General features: G+C 37.6%; 1 protein-coding gene across 4 annotated transcripts in view; it reads left to right on the forward strand.

Moving 5' to 3' along the window:
- The window catches only part of CMYA5 (cardiomyopathy associated 5), a 67,160-nt gene that overhangs the window by 7,539 nt on the left and 42,357 nt on the right, over positions 1 to 17,264 (forward strand). For 3 of the 4 annotated variants that reach the window (XR_009153473.1, XM_058169385.1, XM_058169382.1), the window contains exons 2-4: positions 1,016 to 9,974; positions 15,076 to 15,171; positions 16,875 to 17,108. Coding sequence is in view for 3 of the 4 variants with exons in the window: in XM_058169385.1 (XP_058025368.1) it covers positions 1,016 to 9,974; positions 15,076 to 15,171; positions 16,875 to 17,108 (9,289 nt within the window). In the remaining variant the exon portion in view is untranslated. The remainder of the gene's footprint in view (positions 1 to 1,015; positions 9,975 to 15,075; positions 15,172 to 16,874; positions 17,109 to 17,264) is intronic. The other variant, XM_058169384.1, reaches the window with a different exon arrangement.

A 17,264-nucleotide genomic window follows, 5' to 3' on the forward strand; every position in this document is an offset into this window, starting at 1 on the left:
TTGGTTCCATGGTACATCAGACTCCTTAGTTATAGTAGCTATTACTATTAGTAATTAGTAATATTCTTAACTCCTTGAAGGCTAATGAAAATATGAGAAAGATACCAGGAACCAGGAAGAAGCTTCGGTATTTCATATGTCTTTAAGAATTCTACTTTTTTTTTAACTAAGCAAGCAGGATCAAAGCCTCCAACATATTAAAGCCTTCAAAAGATTTTGGATTCAAGGACTTCTGAGTTCAAAATTCTATTCTGAACCCAAATTAGCTTCTTGGATTTTGAAACTCCTATTCTTAATTCATTGGAAATAGTCCACAAATTTCTGACCTTAATGAAAGTATTAGTTCAAAATATTTCAAATTTGAAACATTTTCACACATTTCTATAACAGGCATTATTTAAAGCATGGCCTTTGTGAATGGTGAGAGAAGAATCCGCAGTTTTCAGGGCAAAGTTATTAATTTTATCATAATCAACAACCACTTAGCTTCAACCACTCAGCTATGAAACACAGGGTAAGGCTGGGAGAAGAAGCAATAAATTCAAACTGGGGTGTAAAAAAGGAACTGTATGCCAGATGCCAATCAGCTAGTCAATGTAGTTTCTTCCAGTTTGGCAAATAAATTCTTATCTAACCACACACCACACCATGAGTTTAAGAGATTAATTTGCTTAGCATCCAAGTTAACCTGGGTAAAGTCAAGAGGCTGAAACTTACTGCTGAAACCTGGCACACAGAGCATAAAATATCTCCCCCTCTCACTTACACATTTACAAATTCATAATCAATTTTAGATTATAAGGAAAACTTTTTCTCCTGTCTTAAATTATCTTAGATGAACATATAACAATAGTCCAACACTGCATTCTTAGGGCAAGGAAGATTTTTCAGTCCCAGTGTTATCTTATGAAGCAGATTTAAGACTTTGAAAAGTAATGTTTATAGATTTTATTATTTGGTTATTCTTGAATGTTTATTAAAGAATGTTATAGTTTCTTACTATTTGTTTCTTTAGCAGTTTTAAAAAACATAGCCAGAATGAAGAGATGAAATCCAAGTTGCCTGATGCCATGGAGGCTGTTCAAAGTGAAGAAAGTAGCTTAACGTGGGAGACCAATTCAAGTAGATGTTCCACATCCCATGCCTCAGAAGCCAGCATTACATCTGGAGTGTACAGTATGGAAAACTCATACATAGATTGTTCTCCGGGGAAGGTTACTTTCCTGAAGGAAGAGAGAAAGACTACGCAGGAAAAGCCGAGCAATTCAACCCACCAGACGTTAAACGAGACGACAGAACCAGACAGCCAAGAATGTGATTCTTCTCAGACGTCAATGCTCAGAAAAGCTGAAGAAAGTGAGTTTGATCCCTCTGATCCACAATCATGGCCCTCTCAAGTACAACCTTCTAAGATTAAAGAGTATTTGGTTCAAATCACACAGGAAGTGACCACCGGGTCAGAGGAGAAAGAAAATACTTTGATGAAAAAAGGGGAGCTGCCTATCAAAGGAACAGTGAGAGCCAGGATTCTTCAAATCACCGCTGTGTTGGAAGAAAGACATAAAAAGGTTTTCCGAAGGATAAACAATAAAGATATGCCTCCACCCTCAGAGGTGATCAGGAAGCCAAGAGAACCCCCCAAAGTCTTCTCCAGACGAGGCATATCAGTATCTTTACGGCACATTGAACAAAACACTGCAGAGAAGAATAACAAGAAGGAAGTTCTGAGTTATAATCTCAGACATGTAGAGACAAGAAGTTCGAAGTCTGCACTTCACAGTAAAGAGGAGAGGAAGCCACAGCACTTGTTTCCTCCTAAAACACAGAAGAAGCCTTTAGAAAAGCTATCAAAAATTTCAACACATCTTGATGACAAAGCAAAGGACACGAAACAATATTCGTCTGCAATTCATACCTCACTTCCAGAATGGATTCAACCAGCTGAGCCTGACAAAATGGAAAAAAAGGAAAAACAGTCCATTTCTCCAAATATTTCAAATACCGCACCGGAAAAATCATTCAACTTTATTGGTGAAAAACAGGAAATTCAGGATCATACACCAATGACCTTCGAAATTTCTGATTTATTGAAAGAAGTGAGGCCACCGTCAGAGAATCAAGTAACTCAGCCTTGTTCCCCAGTTCCTGTCGAACCACTTCCTTATGTTGAATCAGAAACAGAAAATCAACCTGACTCAGTTAGAACATTGTTATCAGAAACTTCGACTCAACGTGTACAGCATCCTCATAATATTGCAGCTACTCACGGTGAACCTGAAAGTTGTAACTTAACTGCCATTAGAACTCAATCTATGGAATCTACAATTCCTTCAAGACTGGAGATCAAAGATGCATCTTTAGGGCAGCCTGTTGAAGAAGCAGAGAACCAAGAGGTTTTTCTTCATTCAACTGAAATCGCAGATGCTAACCTTGAGACGTCAAAATTACCATCATTTGTTAGAAAACCGGAAAAGCAAGAAAAAGAACAACTATCAGAGAAATCTTCAAACAAAGAAAGGATGCAGGAGCAATTTACTGTGCTTTTACAAACCAAATCAGACCAGCTACCCTTATTGTCTTTGGTTCAGGAGTCAGAAGCTCAAGAAACTGAATCTGCATCTGATTTAGCAGTTATGAATGCTGAACCTGAAATTATCGATTTAGCTGAAATTAGAAATCAAACTGTGGACTCCACAATTACTTCAGGAATGGAAGTCAGCGATACATCCTTGGAGTTTTCAGTTGAAGAAGCAGAGAAACAAGAGGTTCCTCTTTATTCAAATGAAACCAAAGACACCATCCCTGAGAAGGCAAGATTATCATCTTCTGTTAAAGAAGAAGAAAAGCAAGAAGAAGAACATTTGGCAGGGCAATATTCAGAAAAAGAGCAGTTAGAGGACAAAATAACTACACCTTTTGAAACAAAGTTAAATCAGCTACCCTTGTTTGGGCGTTTGGGCCACGAGTCTGAAGCTCACGAAACTGAACCTGCATCTCATTTAGCAGCAAGGCATGGTGAATCTGTAACATCTGATTTTGCTGAAGTTAGAAATCAAGGTATGGACTCTGCAATTCCTTCAGAAATGGAAGTCAGTGGTACACCCGTAGAGGATTCAATTAAAGAAGCAGACAAGGAAGCAATTACTCTTTATTCAACTGAAACGAAAGATGAAAAAGCAAGGTTACCATCTTCTGTTAAAGAAAGAGAAAAGCAAGAAGAAGAACAGCTGGCAGAGCAATATTCAGAAAAAGAAAGGTTACAGGACAAATTTACTGCACCTTTTGAAACACAGTCAGGCCAACTACCAACATACCTTGGTTGTCAAGACCATAACTCTGAAGATCATGAAACTGAACCTGTATCTGATTTAGCAGCTATAGCTGATGAGCCTGAAGGGTCAGACATATTTGGCATTAGAAATCAAGCTATGGAATTCAAAATTTCTTCACAAATGGAAGTCGAAGGTGAGCCCTTGGAGTTTTCAGGTGAAGAAGCAGAGAAACAAGAAGTTCCTCCTTATTCAACTAAAACCAAACATGCCATCTCTGAAAAGGTAAGATTACCATCTTCTGTTAAAGAAGGAAAAATGCAAGAAGAAGAACAGCTGGCAGAGCTATATTCAGAAAAGGAAGATTTAGAGGACAAATCAATTACACCTTTCGAAACAAACTCAGACCACCTACCCTTGTTTAGTTGCCTAGACCACAAACCTGAAGCTCATGAAACTGAACCTGCACTTCATTTAGCAGCACCTGAAGTGTCTGACTTAGCTGAAATTAGAAATCAAACTATGGAATCCACAATTCCGCCGCAAATGGAAGTCAAAGGTGCCCCCTTGGAGTGTTCTTTTGGAGCAGAGTTTTCTTTTTATTCAGCTGAAACCAAAAGTGCCATCCCTGAAAAATCAAAATTACCATCTTTTGTTAAAGAAGCAGAAAAGGAAAAAAAAGAACAGCTGGCAGAGGAATATAAAGAAAAAGAAGTGTTAGAGAATAAACTAACTACACCTTTTGAAAGAAAGTCAGAAGAGCTACCCATGTTTGAATGTTTGGAACACAAATCCAAAGTTCATGAATCTGAACCCGTATTTGATTTAGCAGCTATGCGTGGTGAATCTAAAGTGTGTGATTTAGCGGAAATGAGAAATCAAACTATGGAATCTGCAATTCCTTCAGTAATGGAAGTCAGTGGTAAACCCTTGGAGCATTCTGTTGGAGAAACAGAAAAGCAAACAGCCCCTCTTTATTTAACTGAAACCAAAGACGCCATCCCTGAAAAGGCAATATTTCCATATTCTATTAGAGAAGGAAAAGAGCAGGAAATAGAACAGTTGTCAGACAAAACAAAGGTGGAGAATCAATTCACTGTGCTTTTCCAAAGAAAGTCAGGCTATCTTCCTTTGGTTCGCAAGTCAGAAAGTGAAGAAACTGAACTAGCTTCCACAACTCAGGAAATCTGTAACGCTGTGGAAGAACCCACCGGACTTTCAGAGTCTTCTTATACAATGGTTAAAGAAGAAGCCGCAAAAGAAGAAAAATTGAAATCAGACTTGCCAAGACAAGCTGCTAAGACTCAGCCATCTCTGACCACTGTCTCAGAAGGAAAACATCTAAGAGACAAAACAGAGACTCAGCTTGTCTCAACAGAATCTTTGTGTCCAGATTCCACACTTTCAGTTAAAAATGCACAGGAGGAAAAGGCTCAGCAACTTTTTACAGCACCAGCACCAGCACAGTCAGAACCAGAACATCTTGTTATCTCCAAATCCATAAAGGCAACACATGGACCTGAAGAGATTTCACTTCTCAGTGACAAAGTTACTGAGCCAGTCAGCTCATCAGAACAGCTGCTATCTACTCCATCTTTTCTTATTGCCAGTGTGGAACTGCATGGAACAGAGCCACCCTCACTAAAGGCTACTGCACCATTGCTTGAAAAGCCAGACTTTAATATACCCTGCGTGCCTCAGCAAATGAAAAACCAAAGCAATTGGTCTGATTCTACTGAATTAACTTCTGTAATAGCAGAAGCATCATTTTCTACTGGGTCTTTTCAAAATGCTGAAACAACAAAGGAAGAAAATCCATCCTTGTCATCCACAGAGGGTCTAGCAAAAGAATTAATATCTAAATCAAGGGAGCCAGAAATTAGCATAGGTACAAAAACAGGGCAACTTTCTCCCACTTTATCTGCACAACACCCAGGTGAAGCACCTGTTCAAATGCAAGAACTGAATTTAGAAAATCAGCTGCACCCCACTATAAAAGCACAGTCTGATGTTGAGAAACAAGCTAAATCCTCTTGTGAAGTAAGTGAAACTCAGCTGAAGCAATCGTTGAAATCTGAATCAAGAGAGCATTTTATACAGCAAATTTCTATTGTTTCATCCCAGTTGGAAGGAACAACTGCTTTGCATTCTGTCAGTGAAATGCATAAGGAAATTATGCAACCTGATAAACCTATCATCAAGCCATTGCAACCTGATTCGTTACATCCTCGTTTTGAGCCACCACAGACAGATGCTGTTCAGCAGCAAACTCTTCGACATATATCACAAACACTTCTACCGATAGAAGGGGATGCAATCCAGTTAGGAGAAGAAAAGGAGATAAATGGGATTCAGCCTCCTTTGCCTGCAACTAGGCAGCCTTTATCGCAGTCAGTTTATTCAACGGATGTGCAAGAAAATCAAGGTATTTCAGGAACTGCAGCCAAAGATTCTGAATTTTTAAGCATGCAACTCAATAAAGCTGATGCAGACTACTATGGCACTGCTGATCCAGAATCAAAGCACTCAGCCAAACATGCTGTTGAATCTATTACTGCACAATCGGAGACTCCTTCCACAAATGAGATCCACGTCATGCCTGAATTGGGAAAACATTTAGATGCATCCTTTCTCATTTCAAGCACAGAAGGAGAAGGCCTTCAAACGCCTGTAACTGTGACAGCAGAATCAGAAGATGAACAGCCAATATCATCTGAAAAAGATAGGGAAGAAACTGAATGCAGCGCATCCATAATTCCAACATCCAAATTAAAAGGTTTTGCTTCAGAAACACAGGGAAATCAAAATGATTTGTCTAAGACATTAATTGAGGCATCTGGATCACCACCATTAATTTTACCATTTGTCCCTGATAAAATAAAGCCCCAGGCAATACTTACCGAATCAGTAGTAAGTTCACTGCCAGCCACACAGCAATCAAATGCTATTTCTTCAGAACTTATGGACAAAATTGAAATAGGAAAAAATAATTTCCCTTTCCCTGAGTCTCAAGATTTACTGATCCCTAAAACTTCCTCTGTAGAGGAGGTCAGCAAAGAACCACTGTATTCATCCATGGCCACAAAAACTGTGTCTGAGGAATCCAGATCCATTCTAGATGATGCTACATCTGAAGAAATAAATGAACAGCCTCCTGTTTCTGTAGCATGGTCTGCAGAACACATTTTTGTTGAACCTATTTCATCTTGTTCTGTTCCTGAAAAAGAGAAACAAATGCAGTCCCATTCAATTTTCAATGAAGAATCAACAGATGTGGCTGTTGGGAAAGCAGATGTGGAAGATACTCGGTTTCCTTTGCTTATTACTCCACATTCTGAAACCAAGAGCCACGATAGCAAGCTATATAGTCCCGTGGCATTGCAATCAGAGCTGGAAGGTCTCACTTTATTGAATTCCACTGAAGAAAAACCCAAGCAAGAAACTGTTTTATATTCACCTTCCACCTTGCCTCAAGGAATATTATATTGCCATGAAGAAAAAGATGACCCAGAACGAAGAATTTCTGAGACTGAATGTTCAAAAGACCAGGATGCACCATTAAAAGATGACAGTTTGTTGCAACCAGTAAAAGAATCACAGCTGGAAGAAATCCAGCTTTACTGTTCTGCGACTCTTCAAGATTCATCCCAATTGGCTGATATGAAACCCCAAGAACAAGTGGATTATTTGCCTAAAACTGAAGAGATAGATTCTGGTGTTTCTGTATTATCACAGTTGATGGATGATGCAAAAAAACAAGAAATGCAGATAACGTGGTCTGAAGCTGCTCAAATAGAAGGTAAACCATCTGTTTTGTTAGAAAATGAAATGAAACCTGACCTGCATCCACCACTCACTGCATCCCTGGATACAAAACAGTCAGATTTTTCTTATTCAAAACAACCAGAACTCTATTCATTTGAGGAACAAAATCAGACTTCTGAACAAGAACCACTCATTTCATCTCTTTTCACTAAGAAAGTGAAAGAGCCAGAAGAGAATTCACATCCATCTTTGGTCTCAACATCTTTATTGAGCCCATCCAACTCTGCTACATTGGATCCAGAAAAGAAACAAGAAACTCAGGCTTGCACAACTGTAATAACAAAGGAGATCCCAGAAGAATCCATGTCCATTGCTGCATTCCTTCTTTCTCAGGCAAAGACAATAGAAACTTGTCCCCCACAGAGCTCAGAAAAAGAGACTTTAGATACTCAGGCTCCTTTTGGGGATGCTGGCTCAATAAATGGTTCAACTGTCCTTGTTGAGAAAAATGCAATGGCAGAGAGGAAAACTGAGTTTTCTCCAACACATTTTGAATCAGAACCCCAGGTAGACAGAATCATCAGTACAGAACATCTTTCAAAAGCAGAAGATACAAAACATTTGCCTACCATGGAGGATACTTTGAAAGTACCTGAAAACTATTTGAGTAAAGAGAAGGAATTCAAAGATCAAGAGAACTCGAGAGAAAAAGCCTTACCAGCTCCTAATCTTGATGAAAGAAAAGACATAGCTAATATTTCTGAAAGTTGTGAAGTTGTGAAAACTAATGTTCCTCTCATTTCCTCTGTTGATAGAGAAAAGCTTATACTAGAGGCAGTAGAAACCATTTCATTGTTGGAAACAAAAGCATGTAATGATATTAGAGATGTGGTTGTTGATAAGGAACCTTCAGTTGACAAACCAAATAAACAATATACAGAGGACTTAAAGGTAGATCACCATGAAATGACAGAAAATGAATCAAAGGAACTTGGAAAAGGGAAGGGTATTAAGGAAAGCACAGAAATTGAACAGGTTTCTGTTATTCCAGAGAGCAAGGATGATAATATTTATAATAATGCCAATATTGATTATGTTGAAAAGGACACCTTGATTGAAAATACATCCTTCACCCAAACAGAAAAAGAAAAGTCTATTCAGCACACAGAGAGGCCATTTGATGATATAGATAAACAATATGTGGAAGTGACATATCCAGCAGCAAAATCAAAGAATGTTGTGGAGCTATCTTTATTAGAAAGAGAATTGAATGAAGCCCCTAATGGATTGATAGAAAAACAAAATGCAACAGCTACCCATCAAGACATTTCAAAAACAAATGAAAATAAAATGGTTGAAGCTGTTAGGGATGATGATAAAAGCATAGAGCATGAGTTTAACTTAGCAAACACTAATGCAGTCTTATTTAATACTGAGAAAGATGAGTTGTCTCAGTCTCCAACTGCTTCCTTGCCAATGACTGTAGTAGACTCTGAAGTTCTAGAGATGCCACCTGCCTTGGCATTTTTATATAAAGATTTCTATGAAGAAGCAGTGGGTGATTCTAAAAAAGATAACCACAAATGTAAAGAAGTGAAGGATATTGATCTGCCTTTTCATATCAGAGAACATATTCCAGTTGATGGGACTGAAACGCATCTGGAGAAGGAAATTCCTAGAGATTACACTCCAAATAATGTGGAAGAATCCAAAAACAAAGAGATTTTAAATGGTCAGTCTTTTAAAGAGGAAACTTTAACCCAACCAAAAGTCACAGAAGATGCTTACAAACCAAATGGAAAAAAGAATGAATCTGCAGATATTCAACCTGGTCTATCTGCCCAAGTGGAGGAATGTCTGAGTGATACACTTACAAATGGGGTAACTGAGATTGTGAGTGACATAAAAATTAGGATTTGTCAGCCAACACATGCAATTCCTTTTGGAAGAGAGTTCTATAGCTCAGGAGCCAGCAATGATGACAGTAGTCAGAGAAGACAAGAAGAATCCTTATCTGATGACACAGGCCAGCAGGTACCCGAAGAAACAAGTGATGAGGAGTCCAGTCCCATACTTGATTATGCAGCAACTCTATATCAAACTGAATCATCTGGGCAAGATGTAACAAGTAATGATGCTGGATATGCAGTCACCCAAAACCAACAGTCTGAAATAAAAGAAGTTCATGGAATGGATGAGGGTGAAGTTGTAAAGACTGCAGAAAAAAATGCACAGTCTCTTGAAGGATTAGGTCAGGCTGAGCAGCAAGGTGAAAGACAACTAGAAGATACATATGTTTTAGTTGAGCCCCCAATACAAGATATGAAGGTTTTAGATCACAAAGATCTTCCATGTTTGGAGACTGAAGAGCAAAAACTTGAGAACAGAATTGGAGAAAATAGTGCCCAGCATCTAATGCAGTATGACACACCAGACCAGTTAGCAGCAGGAGTAAAATCTGATAACCAATTTGGTGAAGTTGACTATTCTCTTTTGTCACACGATTTTGATACCTACCCATTATACTCAATAAAAGAGGAAGAGGACAGTGACATTGATGAAGATCTAGCTGAGTTCTTAAACTATGAAGTGGTTACCCACGATGATGTTTTTCAGGAAGAAGTCTCTTCAGAAATAGCTCATGAAGAATTGCTTTTTGATGATAAAGAATCCCTAGATGGCATTAGTGATACTTATGAATTTGTGAATGAAGGAGAGGCAAAAATGTATGCTGAAGAAAAGGTGGCTGAATCGCTTGATCTTGAAATGCTACAAAGAAATGTTCCAGAATATGAATTTCTACAGAAAGAAGTTGATCAAGTACATTTGGATGCATACTGCTACCAGTGCAAATGTCCCATTTCCTCTGAGGATAAGCTTATTGAGGAGCATAAAGACCATAATGTAGCCGATTTGGGTACAGCTGTGACTGTGTTAAAGGTAAGACATTGAAAGTATGCAGTTATACTGCCCTTTGTTTTCACTGACATATTTTAGTGTTTAACTAAAATAGATAAAAGCAGCAATATATATCTAGTGCCCTCAAGCTGTTTTGACCTTTAAGGCTCCAGACAATATGACCATTGGCAATGTATTGAGGTAAAGAAAATTTGAGGGAATCAACATTCCTGCATGATGAAGAAAGCAAACACTTATCAGTAAAATAAGACAAGCTCTTATAGGTATATAAGATAAGCTTATAGTTGGCTTGGAGGAATGGCAATTCTTCTTAAATGGCTCAGAAACAATGGTGTATTTCCACAGACCTTATTTCCCCTCCCCCAAGAAACTTGAGGTTCTCTCTTTTTATTTCTTGAGAAATGAAGACAGGCAGTAATGGGAAACATTACATCTCACAGAATTAGAACCACACCCTGCTTTTTTTTTTTATAAAATCAGAAAATATCAGAAGCTGATGATAAGTGTTCTATGTCGGGGTCTCCAACCTTGGTCCCTTTAAGACTTGTGGACTTTAACTCCCAGAGTCTCTCAGCCAGCTTTGCTCTGGGAGTTGAAGTCCTCTGGGACTCTGGGAGTTGAAGTCCACAAGTCTTAAAGGGACCAGGGTTGGAGACTCCTGTTCTATGTAATTTCTGCTGTGATTCTTAGTTTAGAATGTTGCTTTCTCAGTTGGCTAACTGTTGACCAAAAAAATTCAAGCCTTGTCTGAACCTTTTAAACATGGTTTATTTTGGATGGACTACCATTGCACATGTTTTACTTACAGGTAAGTATCCCTTTGGATACACTGGAATTTGTATCCTTTTGACTCTCAAAGGCAGCTCTTCAGAACAGGGAATGGATGGAGAAGATCTTGAAAATCAAGGGTCCTGCCTTGCGCAATTGCTCATGTTTTCTGTTAATGTAAACACATCCTTTGGTACAATTCCAGATGGTAAGATGCTCACCATATTTATTTTTTAGAAGGGCAACAGGATAATTGTAGAATGTTTCACCCAAAGGTTTGCTATACTTCTATGATTCAGTCAAAAACAAGAGCAAACAACAATTGTAGTATTCTTTTCATATTAATTTTAAAGATTTTAAAGATCTTTGAGCAGTACAGCAAGGATTTTCAACACTGAAGTATGACCACATGGAAAGTCTGTTTCTGCCTGACTGTTGAGATTAAATATTGTGAGCATTTCTCTTGATATGTCTTATAATAACAGGAGAAAGAAAGCTTTCTCTCTAAAGGGTCCCCATCTGTAGAATGGCTCAAGTTGACTCAGCCTTCCACTCTTCTGAGGTGGATAAAATGAGGACCCAGATTGTTGGGGGCAATATGCTGACTCTGTAAACCGCTTAGAGAGGTCTGTAAAGCACTGTGAAGTGGTATATAAGTCTAAGTGCTATTGTTATTGCAATCACTATTTTCACTTCACTAGTTCAGACGCTAAAATATGATATACCTTCCCTACCTTTTTCTGGACAAAGCATTATGAGTTTATTCATAAATTTTTGTGGATGTTTGGTATGTATGAAAGATACTGTATTATCCATCCATCCATCCATCCATCCATCCATCCATCCTTTTGATATCTGTAAACTACCCCTAGAGTATTTTTTACTTGGACATTAAATACTATAATGTACTGTAACACAGTGCAATTTAGTTTAACATAGCATAGTGTAATAAAATATGAAAAGTAGATTAGTACCAAGAGAGGATTATGGAAGTTCCAATCAGATGACAGGTAGGTACTATGTGCAGTGTATAATCAGAGATTTAAGATATATTCTGATTTTATTGCAGAGATATAGTCTGGGCCTTCTCTTGAATGCCTGCCTGCCTGCCTGCTTGCCTCCCTCCCTCCCTCCCTCCCTCCCTTCCTTCCTTCCTTCCTTCCTTCCTTCCTTCCTTCCTTCCTTCCGGTGTTTATGTTTTTTGCTTAATTTATTAATTTTGAAATAAAGCCACCTGAGAAACTTGCTGATTGACTTATAATATACCCAAAAACAGTTAGAAGCATAATGCCACATAGCAGCAGCAGAAAAACAAAGTCCATGTAAACATCAAAAGCTTGGACATTTTCAGTTATTTACCTTAGTGCCCATTCCTGGCTTTAAGACCGTTTTAAGAGCTTAGTAAACTTCTTTAAGAGCTGAAATATGAATGGAGGTTTTTTTTAGCTGACACTATGCTCTAGAGCAGGGGTGTCCAACCTTGGAAACTTTAGGACTTGTGGACCAACTCCCAGAATTCCTCAGCCAGCAAAGCTGCCTGAGGAACTCTGGGAGTTAAAGTCCACAAGTCTTAAAGATGCCAAGGTTGGAGACCCCTGCTCTAGAAGTTTGCTGCTGTCCTGGTTTATATAATAGTCTCATAAATTTGATGCCCCAGAGCAGATATAATTCCAAATCATGGGATGTTGACTAGAATTATGGGAGTTGCTCATATAAAAGGACCTAGTGTGGGACAAGGTAGCTTTTCCATGTTATAGTGGTGGATGATAATCAGCTGCTAAGAATATCAACCGAATCATAGGCCTTGGAATTGTCCCTAAATTAGTTTCTTGAAAGTCAAAGGACCCAAGGACATTCTGTGACATCTGCCTTTGGCCCTCCAATTTAGAAACAGAGCCAGAAAGGAATTCTGGCTCTGTAATAAAGTCTCCTTCACGAGTATAGCTCCACCAGGCAGAAACATCATTGAGATGGCATTTCTGCTTCATTTCTGCTACTGTAGTCATATGCGATCATATCCCTCTGTAAAAAAATGTACAGGTAACTGAAACTAGCCATTTTAGCTTTTGTCAATTACAGAATGCACTCTGCATAATAAGCTGCTAAGAGTTGATGTTCTTTAAAATCAAATGTTTACACCTGAAACATGTAGTCATTGCATTCTGCTGTATGCATTTTTATAATTCATGGGTGTCACATGTGCTAATTTCAACGCCTAATCTTCCTTTTAAGCAAATAGTGATATTTAATTTCCATTAAGGTCAGGTGTCTCCAAATTATTTGGAGACAGAAGGCTAAATATTCTGAAGGAAGGTCAAGGAGGGAACCTGAAAAAAAAACCCAGCATATTTCATGAGTATTGTCTAAATTATTTAAGTGCAGTTTTGTCACAGCAGCATTGGAGGTGGAGGAAAAGTAAGTCAAACAATAAAAGGAGCAGGGAAGCCAGCAAGGGAGTTTAAAAAAGTCAAAAAGGTGACTAGGACTGCATGTTCAAAACCCCACGTCCCAATGTGCCACTTTGACAGGCACCCTATCAGGAATAAAGATGACAAAATAGCATTTATTTGATTAAACAGGATGCCTGCAATCTAAAGGAACCACATATAATGTTCTGCCCTTTTCCCTTCTATAGCCTCCCTCTAATCTGTGTCTTTAATATAAGGTAGGCTTTCCCAAATGTAGCAACTTCATGACGTGTGGACTTCAACACCCATAGCTGGCTGGGGAATTCTGGGAGTTGAAGTCCACACATCTTAAAGTTGCTAAGGTTGGGAAACTCTGATATATGGAATCTCCCAGACAACCATCTGATGAAGCTAGAATGAAAAACTGCTTGCTATCCCAAACTTGTAAACACGCAAAGACTCTCCAAATAAAGGGGCAATCCAGGAAGTGTAACAAGATGAGCAACCTGTTGATCACACAGTGTTATAACTGGGACCTTGCAATTGAGTGCAATTCGATCATTTCCTGCAGCAATAGTGTTGTACTGTGGAGGCAGGAGGACTATTTCAAGGAAGTGACTGCCGCTCAGAGTCACCTTGAATTCTGTGAGACTGGTGAAAAATAAATCCAATAATAAAGAAAGTGTAGACAAGTGCTTAAGAGGGCATCCTGTATTCTCACTTGGAGTAGGTGTAGGGATCTTTGGTTCACCTGCCTCCTGCTATAGGAGCATTCTCACATTCTGGCTGAGGAATTCTGAAAGTCCATACATCTTAAAGTTGCCCTGGTTGAGCACGCCAGCTTATTAATATCCATAGAAGTTTGTCAGAACAGTGCACATAGAAACAGAGAGATATATTAGCTAATAATTTTAATTTTAATTTTGCGAAGTGGGTTAAGGATTTTCATTTAAACACAGAACTGAGGAGGAAGATCTGATCAATTATTGGATGACAAGCACTGGTGGTTTGACAATGCCTTGGACTCAGCTAATGGCTGTTGGTTCATTGTGAAGTCTCCAGCCTTGTAAACTTGTAAACATCCTGTGCTCAGAGCAACCTAAATGTCCAAATAGATCCAAAAACTGTCAAAACAGCCCAGATCAATCTCTGGCGCATTTAAAAACTGGCTGCCTGAGAGACCTTGGGCAATTGTTGGAAATCAGATACTGTATATGTTTGAAGGATTTGGCCCTTGAGCTTTGATACATACATTTTCTACTTAATTGGTTCTATATAATTAAATGTACCATTACAAAACTGAGGGCTTTCTGAGGCATTAATTTAAAATTAATACTTTTTTTGAACAAGAAGCAGAGGTACTTTTTGGAGACACAAAGTTGGAAAAAACTGGGTTAAATAGACAAAAGCTTTCAATGAAGATGGATGGATGGATGGATGGATGGATGGAAGGAAGGAAGGAAGGAAGGAAGGAAGGAAGGAAGGAAGGAAGGAAGGAAGGACACGAAAGCACACATTTTAATTCTACTTTAATGGAGCTTATTGCCAACAGATTCTTTGTAACAATTTGCTTAAATCTCCTGATTTTGCATTTTGACTCGTGTGCTATTAAAATGCTACCTAATAAGACTGAAAGTAATATCCCATCCAATAGTAAGTCCATGGAAAACAATAAGTCCTACTTCTTCGGAAACAAGCATGTAGGTCAATAGCATGAAATAGAATATTTCATTCAGACCTCAAGTCTAAGGTGAAGATTTCAGGACTGCCAATGAGCCTATCTCTTGCTGTGTATCAGTGATGTAATGATGGCTTTTGAGAAACCTTTCATGAAAGCTTAAACAATTTTTAGCATCTAATTCTATGCATGAGGACATTGTAAACTGATCTTTTTAGGCAATTATGATTTTAAATACATATATATACATATATATTATCTCTTTCAGGACCAGTTGAATGGATTCCTAGATGTTTTGCAACAAAGATCTTTGAAAATTGAAGGATGTGTCAGTGAAATAGAGGCTTTGTTTAACACTCTAGAGGTAGGTTGGGCAAGGAATGGGTGCTATCATCTTAGTTAGGACAGAACTCACTAGATTGCTTAGTCATTCTGCTAGTCAGCGCTGGCTTTTACCATGCCTCACAATGCAGGGCTCACACAGACCTTGAAGTCATCTTATGGCTTGTTTATTTGTGATATGAACTAGCCAAAATTTTGTTACTTATCTCACATATTGGGCAATATCTCTTCTTTGTTGGTTGAACATAGTGCATGTTTTTTACACCACAATGTAAAAAGGATTCAGGTTACTTGAGATGAGTTCAAAACAATGAGTTTAGAATACTGTAAATGAATAAATATCTTACGAAGAGAATGGGAATTGGATTACTGTATTTTTAGCCTTGAGAGAAAAATTGACAGTGGGCTGTGGGAAGAAATTAGGATTATTTTTCCTGGATTCGTACAACACACTAAGTCATAATGTAGTATGTTTGCTTTGGGTTTTTAGTCTGTTGTGTGAACTGAAGCATTGTGATTTCCATACCTATTTATTAGATTTTAATACTATTTAATCATATGTTTGACAGTGATTTGTTGTTTAGCCATATATGTGAAGCTGTTCTTCATTGTATGTATGTATGTATGTATGTGTATATATATATATATATATATATATATATATATATATATATATATGTATGTATGTATGTATGTATATTTCTATTAAGAATTTTGATTATATTAATAAAAACTAATATAAACTAAACTTTAAAAAGAAGACAGAATAAAAATAAAAGTGACTTCCATCCTATATCATAATAAGGAAACAGGGTTTGGGACACCATGTCTCCTTTAAGATTACAAGCAATTATCTCTTCATCCCAAGATGTAATAACACATTTTTGCTTTAACTTGATCAATTAAACCAATTTTATATTCCTTCCTTTTCCTTTTTGTCTTTAGATCATTTAAATATTATCATAGGATTTGATTTTTCTTCTTTGTCCCATTGTACAGAGTTCTTCAAGGCTTTAATAAGCTCGTTTTGTAAATCCAATAGGAAAAAATTGTCTTGGTTAATCATTTGTATTTTCCTTTTGAATTTTAAAACATCAGCCAATTTATTTTGTAGCTCCGGTGAAACATCTTTTTCCAAGTATTTTTTGGCCTGTCAATTGTAAATTTACTTTTGATAACAACTCTATCTTGTTGTTCTACATCAGTCTTTTTTCCAATAAATCTTTTAGACATAGTATGAAGCCCTTCTTCAAATGCCTAAAAAGTGTCCTGTAGAAGAAAACCACAACTTCTATTATGTGGAAGTGCAAGATAATAGTGAGTCCACAGGTTATGGTCATAAAAAACCACATGGCTGGGATAGCGTGATCAGAGCACAGCCTGTTTTTTAGTATAATATACATAAAAACAAAACATAGATTCGATTACACCATTATGGATGGCATTTTACTTTTTTGACCACATCTAGTAAGTCTCCCCTCATAACATGCAATATAATATTCTTCTTAACTCTAAGAACCCATTGACAATAGAGCCAAATGCTCAAGTTATGTTGTGAAGGCTTGCTTTGGTTGAATGTGGTCAATAGTGGCATATTATTTTGAAGAATTTTACCTGGAAAAGTAGCTTAGAAGTCTCACCTTCTAAAAGAGAAACATTTACAAAGAAATTTCATTTAATGTTTCATGCTGGAATATTACGTTTTCTTCTGATCTTTATTCCTAGGACAACTGTAAGGAAAAGGAGAAGTTATTAGAAGAGCAAAATGAAAATCTGGTAAAGATGGTATTTGGTCACCATGAGAGAAAGTTACAGAATTTTGAAGACGCAAAGAACACAAAAATGGAATATCTTTATGAACAGATGATTAATATACAAGACTATATTGATACAGCAAAGGAGACACTAGAAATGATAATAAAGGAAACTGAGGAAATTGATGATTTTGCTTTGCTAAAAGTAAGTAGTACAAAGCTATATTATGTTCCCAAAGTTTGAGATCATGGAAAAAATAAAGTCTATGATTGATATTCTTTGCTTCATAGCTCTTCATGGAAGCAGATTGGCTTTTATTTATCAGTAGGCTTACTGGTAAATAAATTGGGATAGACTTTT

The sequence above is a fragment of the Ahaetulla prasina genome, chromosome 2, assembly GCF_028640845.1.
Source record: "Ahaetulla prasina isolate Xishuangbanna chromosome 2, ASM2864084v1, whole genome shotgun sequence".
Taxonomy (NCBI): Eukaryota; Metazoa; Chordata; class Lepidosauria; order Squamata; family Colubridae; genus Ahaetulla; species Ahaetulla prasina.